This window comes from Sinocyclocheilus rhinocerous, unplaced genomic scaffold, assembly GCF_001515625.1.
Source record: "Sinocyclocheilus rhinocerous isolate Xijiao unplaced genomic scaffold, SAMN03320098_v1.1 scaffold2256, whole genome shotgun sequence".
In the NCBI taxonomy this organism is placed as follows: Eukaryota; Metazoa; Chordata; class Actinopteri; order Cypriniformes; family Cyprinidae; genus Sinocyclocheilus; species Sinocyclocheilus rhinocerous.
The window spans coordinates 202,349-214,217 of record NW_015657297.1 but is presented as its reverse complement, the minus strand read 5'-3'; the positions used below and the strand labels follow the sequence as shown (position 1 = coordinate 214,217).

At 36.8% G+C, this 11,869-nt stretch overlaps 1 protein-coding gene across 4 annotated transcripts in view; it reads left to right on the top strand.

Moving 5' to 3' along the window:
* LOC107720963 (transcription factor Dp-2-like) overlaps positions 1 to 11,869 on the top strand; it is a 68,380-nt gene that overhangs the window by 52,858 nt on the left and 3,653 nt on the right. For all 4 annotated transcript variants that reach the window (XM_016528799.1, XM_016528801.1, XM_016528800.1 and 1 more), the window contains 5 exons: positions 630 to 792; positions 2,506 to 2,652; positions 4,876 to 4,944; positions 8,540 to 8,691; positions 9,803 to 9,969. In XM_016528799.1, coding sequence (XP_016384285.1) covers positions 630 to 792; positions 2,506 to 2,652; positions 4,876 to 4,944; positions 8,540 to 8,691; positions 9,803 to 9,969 — 698 coding nt within the window. The remainder of the gene's footprint in view (positions 1 to 629; positions 793 to 2,505; positions 2,653 to 4,875; positions 4,945 to 8,539; positions 8,692 to 9,802; positions 9,970 to 11,869) is intronic.

Sequence of the window (11,869 nt, the reverse complement as noted above, 5' to 3'; positions counted from 1 at the left end):
CCCCTCTTGGCTTATATTGAAATCCTCCGACATTCTTCTTGACAAATCATCGTTTTGTACTTCTAATTCGTGACCGTTGTTTTGTTTTGATCTCTCCCCTGCGCTTCTGCGTTCGTCACTTCTGAGCAGCGCATGCGCAACGCCGGCGTCCTACGTCATCCGCCCAGAGCTGCTTCTGTGTACAACAGTGAGTGCACGCTAGATTAAATTGATTATTACGTTTTAAATATGGTTATTTTTCTTACAAATACGCACCGATTCACTACAGGAGGCCTTTGTTCACCCCCCGGAGCAGTGTGAGGCACTTTTTATTATGGATGAATGCGTTTTATTGCACTTCTTTTGGACTGATGGACTTTGGACTCTTTTGTAACACCCGCTGAGTGACATTAAACGGCTTGAAAGATCAAAGACAATTTTTTATATAACTCGAAGTGCCTCACACTGCTCCGGGGGGTGAACAAAGGCCTCCTGTAGCAAATCGCTGCGTTTTTGTAAGAAAAATATCCATATTCAAATTTTTTGGGTGAACTAACCCAAAGCTTTTAGGAAAAAGCTATCCTTTACATGTATTGTCCAGAAATTAAACGTGCAAACTCTCACTCTTTTTTCTTTCTTTGTCTCTGCAGTAAGAGAATGAAGAGGGCAGATAAGAACGGTAAAGGCCTGAGGCACTTCTCCATGAAGGTGTGTGAGAAGGTACAAAAGAAAGGCACTACGTCCTACAACGAGGTGGCTGATGAGCTGGTGACTGAATTCACTCACACCAGCAGCCTGATGCCCGCCGACTCGGTGAGTTCCACAGAATAACACAACCGTGATGTGAATTTAAGGTCAATCCCTTGCAGTTTTTACTGTTGCTCATACTTTGAGATAGTATTAAACCTAATAGGGCTAAGGTTGAAAATGTGGATTTCTTTGTTTTAATTGGTTCTCATTTTGATGAAGCGATATCGATTCTTAAATCCCAAAAATCAATCTATGCTGTTTTCAGTTGATGCATGAACAAAACTTAATGAATGAACTTAATGAATCTTTATTTGTAGCCTGCCATCCAATAAATGAAACAAATGATCAGCTTTCAAATTATGTCCATTTTATTATAAATTCAAACAAAAGTTTTGGCTCTCTTTAATGTGCTGTGATGTGAACTAATCATCTGTTCTTCTTTAATGCTATGTATAAATATATATTAGAGCTGTCAAATCGATTAATTGCGATCAGTTTAATATAATAGTGTACCAACTGACAGGATTATTGTATAGTTTACAGCATTATTTGAGAGATTTTCTTAAATTGGAAAAAAATTGACATGTTCTGTACCTGATTGCCTATATATCTAAATAAATGTGTATCAAATGAAATTATATCAAGAAATTGAAAGTGAAAGTAAAAAGCGAGCGTGCATTCAAAAGCAATTTCAATGCCCTGCATATTAATAACGGCTTCCTGATGCCCACAATTTATATACAGTATAATTACTACGAGAGAAAGCATTGAGATTTTTATTTTTTTTTTATATTAAAAAAATATTTATTCCCTTTAGGGGTTCCGTAGTACATGTCATTTCCTTTCCGAGCAAGATATTCGGATTTGGGCACATCCCTAATGGGAAGTGTAAAATATTTTTTATTTATTAGGAAGTTAATAGTTATTGATTTCTTAAGTCAGGACAACCCATACTACAGACTGGTGTGTTTTTGTATCAGCATACTGGTGTGATGGCCATCCCGTTTTTAATCGAATCGTGACCCCTAGAGTCGATATGAATTGAATCATGAGGTACCAAATGATTCCCACCCGTACTGAATACCCAGCCCTAAAATTAAGGTTCATGACTCCCGCATTTAACTCTACCTCCAGTCACTGAGCTTTTAAAAGTCATAATGGATTTTACCCAATGCTTTCTTAGAGTACCATTTGCTATTGATGTTCTAAGACTTTCATTGGACTGGTCTTTCAGATATGAAATATGCATATAGTCACCATTATGCCTCACCTAAATGACCATCACTTACTCTGCCTCGGTTTACACAGCAGAATAAAACAGATCTGGGCCGGTAAAAGATGTTAAAGTTCTCCAGGTCCCTCCCGCAGTGTCTCTTGTTAATATGAGCTGTGATTTATCTGTCTGTGGTTTATGAAGAACGTAGAGCACTTCCTGTAGTGCTGCACAATGTCCAGCTCTCGTCTGGTTGTGTCCCAAAACCCTAAGCAGGAACGGTGATCTCAGATAATATCTCTTTTATAATGAGACTTTGGGTTTGGACGCTGGCCTTAGATCATTGCATAAGCACTCCTTCTACCTGGAGTGAATAGACCGCTATTAGTTCTGACAGTCCACCTGATGTTTCCTGGACTGGAGTTTAATCTCTCACCCCTGGTGGAATGCTAAAAGGTGTAATTAAAAGCGACTTTAGCGCAGACGCAGGGGTTTGGGGCGGATGATCGCTCGTCTCCGTGTGATTTGTGACATTAATAGAGGCTGTGTGTCTGCACTTGCAGCAGGTGTACGACCAGAAGAACATCCGCCGGCGTGTGTACGACGCACTCAACGTGTTGATGGCAATGAACATCATCTCTAAAGAGAAGAAGGAGATCCGCTGGATCGGCCTGCCCACAAACTCAGCCCAAGAGTGCCGCAACTTAGAGGTGAAAGACAAATTCACTCACACAGATGACCTTCCCATTTATCCCAAAGATATTTACATTTGCTTAATTTTCTGGTTGTGTGTTTATTCAGAAAAACAACTGGAATATTGACATTATACACTTGAGCTCAAAAGTGTACATACTGTACACCTTGCAGAATCTGCAAAATGTTAACAATTTAAGAAAATATGAGGCATTATGAAAATTGGTTTTATTTACTACTGCCTTGAATAAGCTATTTCACATAACCAATGTTTATGTATAGTCCACAAGACAAAACATTTACTGAATTTACACAAATTAACGAGTTACTAGTTGAATGTCCTCATTTGTTCTAAGTTTGAAAAGATGGATCTCAAAAGTCTGTATCCAAAATGCAATTTTAATACTTTTATGTTAACATTTGACAGATTTTACAATGTGTATGTAAATTTATGACCACAACTGTGCGTAATAATTGTGAGAGAAGTTGACAAAACCATCAGGTGAGTGCTGTGTTCACTAAATCTAAAATTTATTAAGCACATGGGTTTTTAGGTCTTGCAAACCTACACTTTTGTTTGTTTGTCATAAACTAATAAATTAATTAAATATGTGTAGTGGCAAATTGCATCACCAAAATACAATTATCTGTCTAGCTAACTATAACTGGGGAGTTAGAAAAAAAAACAGAACAAAACTTTTTTGTTCAACATAAAGTGAACATATTCCAAATCAATGAATTAACTAAAGACATGTTTGACAGGTTCATCTTAAAGAATCCAGATTCATAGAGGCATATCCCGACTGTCTTATTCAGATTTTGATTAACCAGAATATTGGTTTAACTGGGGTATATTTGAGTTAATGCACAGACTGTGCTTAATGCCGAGTTCACACTGCACGATTTTAGCCCCGATTTTCACTCGCCGATAGGTTTTGCGAAATCGCAGACAAATTTATTATCAAAGACACGATCTGAGAGAATTCAAAATTCTGCTGTGTGAAATGAGTTCTGACTGAAAAATACATCGGCGATGACCTACAGCCAATGAGAGAGCAAGATACAGGGCGGCGGGAAGTTTGGGGAGGACCTTTTTTGCGTTTTTTATTTTTTATTAAGCAATTAGCCATGTACAAACAACGTGACAATATCAGCACATTTTTGCATTAGAATACATAACAGGTGCATGAAGATATATATATATATATATATATATATATTATATATATAATAAAAAATAAATAAAATTAAACATAAAAAGGGGCCAGGGTTTTTCCTGTAAATCATATTCTACTATAAAGGACAAAAGATTTAGGCTATTGCATTTTTCTTTCTCATCACTTTGAGGGCTTTGGTATAAGAAATAAGCTCATTATAAAATGCACAAAATGTTGGTTTCACTTTCAAGTAGGCTATTTAGATTTGTGTAAATAAACTTTTCCCAGCAGAAGTATGTTGTTAACAAGGAAGTCATCTTTGTTATTGTGTGTTCAGGGAGGACTTACAGACCACATATCAGCGTGATCTTGCGCTATTTCCTTATCACTTCTCACGTGCGTTTGGTTGTGAAACGTAGTTTTACAGAGTTGTCGGTGATTCTTCCTATTGTAAAGTCATGCAGTGTGTAACCTCTTGTCGCCGATCCATCGTGCAATGTGAACACAGCAGCAACTGAATGCTACCCCAGAGAGTCGTGCAGTGTGAAAACAATGGTGATCCGATGACGTTGAAAATCGTGCAGTGTGAACTCTGCATAACTGTATGTGATTTTATCGAGGAAAAGTCATAAACGGTTTAAGCAAAACCTAATGGACACACCTAGATTTTTGCTTTGCATGTAAATGGCTTTTTTGGAAAATGGAAAAAGAGTTTTCAGTGTTTTGTAATGCATGTGAACATATTCACTGATGGAAATCAAGTAAGATTTACTTATAAATACTAGAGCAGTGATTTTTGTGAGCCATATACTATGTGGTTGCATGTACTAGAGACACAAGTGAATGCTTTAATAGTAGTCCGTCTTGCTTTCAGAAGGCGTAGTGTTAATGAGGGCACAATGTGTGTGTTTGAAGAGCCTCTGACACCATCTGTTAGTGTCACATCTGTGACGGCCTGACAGACACAAACGGAGGGTGAACAGAAGATGATGATGGAGAGGAAGGGCGGGGGAAAAGCTCATACACCTCCAAACCATCTAATGCATCTTATGCTATTAATTTGTGTGTCTGGTCATCTTTCAGCTGGAAAAACAGAAGCGTTTGGAAAGAATCCGACAGAAAAGAGCCCAGCTAGAGGAGCTAATATTACAGGTTTGTAGCACACCTGTTTGTGTTTGTCTGTCTATGTGTGTCTGTTTTCTCACGACAGACCTGCAGCAAAACTTCCAAACAGCACTACACATGGGAATCATCTGTGGAAAAAGAATTACACGATTCTGATTCCACTTAGCGATTCTGGTTCTTGAACATGTAACTTTTTGTTGATCTATTCATTTTAGTATTTTGAGGAAGCATCCACCAATATAAGTACATACTGTATAGCACAGTTTCATTTCTAGTTGGGAATGAAGAAAGTAATGGCTTTCTGTTCAGTGACTACGTCAAAAAGCGTTTGGGTCGTTACACAATTGAAACCGTTGAATTATGATTTTGAGCCCGAGTCTTTTTTGACTGATTCATAACAAAGAACTGACTCATAAGGCCCATGCGCTACAAAATCAGTGGTGTGAAATGCCGTCGTATTGAAGTGCGATATTACATCAAAAATTATGGAGGAGCACAGATACACAACAATCAGTTCCAGGTTTTAAAACAAACAAACAAATAAAAAAAGTTTCCTCGTTTTTGATTCCCGACCCTACACCGTAGTAGTGGGAACCTTTATGTCTCTCACAATCCGATTCAGATTCTGTGAATAACAGTTAGATTGTAAAACTACATTTTGTTCTAATTAATTAATGCGTTTATCAACTTTGAATATATCAAATTTATGCTGAATCCTATTAAATGACTTACATAATCATGACTACTTTTTAAAATTATTACAAATCAATAATAAATCAAAGCAATTGCATGTTAAAAATTATAATTCCATTGCAGTTTTGCAAAGTATTCCTTTTTCGAATTACCTGAAAAAGCACCTCATGCGAGCGTAAAAACTTTTTTGCGATATATGGGAGCTTTTGCGAAATTGACGTGTTTCCATTGGGTGTATTTTCAATTCGCGCAATTTGAAGGGTAATGGAAACGCAGCTAGTGTTTACAATAATTTTGCATCATAAAAGAATATAGAGATGCAAATGAATTTAACCGTTTAGTTAGGGTTGGGTGATAAATCGATAACGATAATTATCGTGCAATATAAATTTCCTCGATAAATGATAACAAGGGTTCGATAAATGTTCGATATAACATTTATGCAGCAAAGGCGGAACGAAAGAGCGCTAGTCATTTGAAGCACGCCAGTCGGAGCGTTTATCCGCTCGGATCAAAGTTCAAACGGCGGCGCGTTGCGAGCTTCACTATAGCAGATGCGTTCACTCGCTAATGAGTCTCGCTCACGCGACACTGAACAGCGCTGTCAGATCCAGCGAAGAACACAAATAACTGTTTACAGCCAGATAATACAGCACTGACAAACGCAACGATACAGTCAGAAGGCTTTTTAAATTACAAATCGCCATTATTTACCATAGATTTACTGTAGCACTAACTGCACCATGGTATTGTGTCAGAAATGTGGGTATTTGTGTCGAATTTTATTATATTATTAATGTAGACAGTCATGTATTAAATGTATTGAAGGAGGAGTAATGGAATATAATTACAGTACTTTTGTGATTAAGCTATATCATTTATGCGTTTATACTAAATGTATTTAGACTACTGTTTTTCATAAAAAATACCTAGAAGCCATATTAAATTTTTACCATGGTATTGAGGTGCTATATTTTCATTTATATTTCACCATATATAAATGAGATTGCTACAATTTTTATAGATATTACTGACTTTGATAATGAACATAAATCTACATCTGCATCCTAACTCAAGCTACTATCAAATGTGTATTTCTAAGAGACAAAAAATGTTATATTATTAATATTAATAGGCAACACAAACCTGTTTCTTGATTTGAAACAACATTACTTATTAGAACATGCAGAACTAAGAAACTGCTTTTTTCTATTAAGATATTTATTTTGTTAAAGAAAAATGACTGGAAAAGTATGAAGAATTAAAAAACAAAGTGTTTGTCATGTTCTGACCATAAAGAATAGTTTAAAACCACAATTAACCGTCTGGTTTTTGCAACTTTCACATTGGAGCAAAAATCTGCCTTTTAAACTGGAAAGAAATAAAATTTGACATTTATCGTGATAATTATCGATATCGACTGATATGAAAAAAATATATATATCGTGATAATTTTTTGGCCATATCGCCCAGCCCTACGTTTAGTTATGTCATACCTTGACGCACAAAGTATATGTGAGCATTTGAACACACACGTCTATAAATGAGTGTTTGTGTATCAAATTTATACTGCACTCCAAACGGCATAAATGTTGCCTTCATACAGCTTTTGGAAGGTAAAACACTGAAATACCAGCGAGTTGAAACCACACGTTGTCAAGCAAAGCTCACGTTTCTCACAGCGCAGATGCTGTGCAATGTAGCCCGCGATTGGCCTTATATTTTGCTTCAACCATGAAACCTTTGAAATGCAAGTTTATATACTTTCAGTATATTATTGTGTGAGTTTGCGTGAAATTGGCAAAAAGCTAAAGTGTCATTGCACACATGGGGCAAAAAAGCTCAGAATCAATTCTGAAGTTTTTGAAAAGAGAATATCAATGCATCAGAGAATCGTTTTTTTTTTTTTTTCCACTGAACAGCATCAAGTTCTTTTCGTCATCAGTGCTAACCAGCCTCACTCCATAAGGAACGGATGAGTTAACAGTGGCCAGCTGTGGAAAAGCAGCAAACCTCTCATATTGATTCGTTTTTTTCTGAAGTGAGATGAGAACGCCATCCATCTCCTGCAGTCAAATGAAAGGCCACACACAGAAGCTCAGCAAATCACTGCTGTCAGTTTGTGTTGATGTGCGGCGTTACTATAGATGACCGTTAATGATACGGCGTGTAATGCAACAGATCACAGCGATGAAGCGTAGATGTGTGGAGGGATCAGAAGAGGCCTTGGTCCTGCTGGGATATTGATCAGGAGCTGGGAGGGCTTCTGGAGCGCTAAATTACATGCATTGGCTCGGTCCTAGTCGTTGACCAACCCCCACACATCCCGAGACTGACCACACAAAGCTTTTATTTATCAACATGCTGACTGATTTAAGGTTAAAGGGTTAGTTCAACCAAAAATTCTGTCATTAATTACTCTCCCTCGTGTTGTTCCAAACCCGTATGACCTTTGTTCATCTTCGGAACACAATTTAAGATATTTTTGATGAAATCTGAGGGCTCTCTGACCCTCCCATAGACAGCAAGGTAACTACCACGTTCAAGGTCCAGAAAAGTACCAAGATGATCGACAAAGTAGTCCGTGTGACATCAGTGGTTCAACTGTAAAGTTGTGACGTCATTACGCCGGATCTGGGTCAGTGCCGGCGCCACCACACGCTCACTACTTTGCCGATCATCTTGGTACTTTTCTGGACCTTGAACGTGGTAGTTACCTTGCTGTCTATGGGAGGGTCAGAGAGCCCTCAGATTTCATCAAAAATATCTTAAATTGTGTTCCGAAGATGAACGAAGGTCTTACGGGTTTGGAACAACACGAGGGTGAGTAATTAATGACAGAATTTTCATTTTGGGGTGAACTAACCCTTTAATGAGTTGACCTTTAAGGGGGTGTGCTGATCTGTGCATCTCTTTGATCCGTGAGCAGCAGATCGCCTTTAAGAATCTGGTGCAGAGGAACCAGGCCAGCGAAGCCTTGTCCCAGTCAACTCCCCCTCCAGGATCTGTCATTCAGCTTCCCTTTATCATTCTCAACACTGACGTCCGCACCGTCATCGACTGCTCCATCTCGAGTGATAAGTACGAGATCTTTCTCCACCCGTTTGGCTTCTTTTCTCCTTTTTTCTTACGGCTCTCTCCCTTTCTCTCTTCTGTAGAAATATCCTCCACTGATTTCATAAACCTAGTAAAATGGATAAATAAACAAGGTTCTTTGGTGTAAATGTATGTGTGTATATATGAAGAGTTCAGATGCAAAAGCCTCTAAGTGCCGTTTGAAATGTTCTTCTAAAATGTGCATTTTTCTAGCATTTTCCGATATTTATGTTCAGTTATTTCACTTTATTGGCAATGAAAAACTTATTCAAGTGAAATTACTGAACCTATAGGAGCTTGAGAAAAATGCTCATTTCAGAAGAACATTTCAAATTTCAGTCTTGTGTTGAGCAAGGCTGGATTTATTTGATTTAAAAAAAAAAAAAAAACTTAATATTGTGAAATATTATTACAGTGTAAAATAACTTCTATTTGAATTTATTCCTGTGATGAATTTTCAGCATCATTACAGCCTTTAGTGTCATATGATCCTTCATAAAATGGATAAATAAACAGGGTAAATGATCATTTAAAAACAAATAAAAAAAATAAGGTTCTGCTCACCAAGGCTGCATTTATGATCAAAAATCAAAAGAGTTAAAATGGTAATATTGTGAAATATTATTACAATTTGAAATAACTGTTTTCTGTTTTAATATATTGTAAAATGTAATTTATTCCTGTGATCAGAGCTGAATTTTCAGCATCATTACTCTAGTTTTCAGGGTCACATGATCCTTCAGAAATCATTTCGATATGCTGATTTCTGATTATTATCAATGTTGAAAACAGTTGTGGTGCTTTATATTTTTGTGGAAACCATGATCATTTTATTTTTCAGGATTCTTTGATGAATAGAAAATTCAAAAGAACAGCATTTATTTGAAAAATAAATATTTTGTAACAAATATCTTTACTGTCACTTTTGATCAATTTAATGCATCCTTGCTGAATGTCAGAATTCATTTCTTTCAAAAAAACAAAATCCTACTGACCCTACACTTTTGATTGGTAGTGTATTGTTATTGGACCTTTACTTTACCATTTTTATGCACTGACTGTAATGATAGTATCTTTGACTCGTTCCTGCAAACAGGTGTGAATACCTCTTTAACTTTGACAACACGTTTGAGATCCATGATGACGTTGAGATCCTGAAGCGGATGGGCATGTCTCTGGGGCTGGAGAACGGCACATGCTCTCCAGAGAACCTCAGCGTGGCCAGATCTCTGGTGCCCAAGTCTCTGGAAGCACATGTCACCAGTGAGTATCTCATTTTATGACCACCTTTCTGTCAGTGATGCTTGTGGTTGACAAAATCTCCCCGAAACCCTCATCGTCATCAGTTCTTATATATAATAGCTTATAAAGCTTATAAATAATTCTCATGGATCTTAAAAGAACTCTTCTTGCTTTGATTTCACTGTTGCTGGAAATGCCTGATCATCTGCACTGCAGCGAATTGTAAATGACTTTCAGCGGGGAAAATAAATATTGAACACGTCACCATTATTCCCAGTGAATATATTTCTAAAGGTGCTGTTGACTTGACATTTTCACCAGATGTCGGTAACAACCCAAGTAAACCACACATACAAAGAAAACAAAACAAATAAGTTCAGAAATGAAGTTCTGTGTAATAAAATGGAATGACCCAGGGGAAAAGTATTTTTTTAGGCAGCTAATACTTGTTTAACACTGAATACCCTGCTCTATCATATTTGATACACACAAATTATCAACGTGCTGAAAAACCTGTTAAACACAATCTACCACATGCTTCTGCCGTCTGATGGATAATTCATATTTTTTTAGCAAGTATAAGACCTTTTATCATTACAGAAACGTCCTGCAGCTCATGCTTCATGTTTCTTTTTGCTGTGAAATCATAAAGTAAACATAGGAATAACTTGTATATTGTTATTAATATTTTGTTTGTTTACTGGACTGAAGCAACTTGGGTTTACTTGACTATCCATACAGCAGTTTTTAGAAAATCATGTTAAAATGTGAATATCAAATATGATGCATTAGGATGCATCTGACTCTTAATTGTCATTGTATTGCATTGCATCATATGTTTTGCCCTCACAATAAAAACTACAGAGCTTTGATCGTAAAACTGAGCATTTCAATATCTCCTTACTAAGACATATTATTGGAGACAGAATGAAAACTGATATTTATATAGTTTTATGGAAGTATCTGCTATACTGTTATAAAGACATTGATTTACAGTACAAGATGTCAGAATATTATCATATAAATATAAGCATCTGCACCAAATTGCATATTTTTGATTATTTTGTATATTTTTTTCCTCCTTGAGTATAAGCTTCATATTCTCACTGTATCATATTATATGAGCCATAAAAGCCTGAGGTATAAAATATGATAATCAATTAATAAACACATTGCCATATATAGTATTTAGTATATAGTTTTTCTAAAGGTTTAATAAACTTATCCATTAAAAAACAGAATTTTCTGATAATAAATATAGAAAAGAGTTGGTTTATATAATAAACATGCATTCTGTGCTGTTTTTTTTTTTTTTTTTTTTGCTTTTGCAAATCTCTTTTGCACATTCTACATCAGTCTCCACTTTACACAGACTTCCTTCCTGTGCAAGTAAAGCAACGTTGCATGTCTGTGGGGTTGCTATCTTCAAAGGGCACCTATTATGCAAAATTCACTTTTACATGTTGTTTGAACATAATTGTGTGTTGGCAGTGTGTGCGTAAATAAATCATAAGTAGTGTCTAAGCCAGTGGTTCTCAAAGTGTGGGGCGCGCCCGCCAGGGGGGGCGCACGAGTATTGCAGGGGGGCGCAGAAAACCGTTGCAAATAATTTTAACTTTGTGTCAGTACGTCATAAATAGAACAAGGCATCAGTTTACTGTCGGGGATTTTACTGGCGCATCCAGTGTACACTAGGGGTTGCACCGACTAATCGACTAGTCGACTTCAATGCTCTGCCATGACGCTTTAAGCTTGACGTCGACTAGTCGCTGGTCCTATAGAGGGCGCAACAGGATAATAAATCTTTGAAGGACTTCCACATTTACGCTCCGTTTCCAAACAGTTCAAATGAGAAATAAATGCATACTCTGAAAGCGCTCCACAAGACATGTGATTATATTACTGGATGCTCAAAATTGAA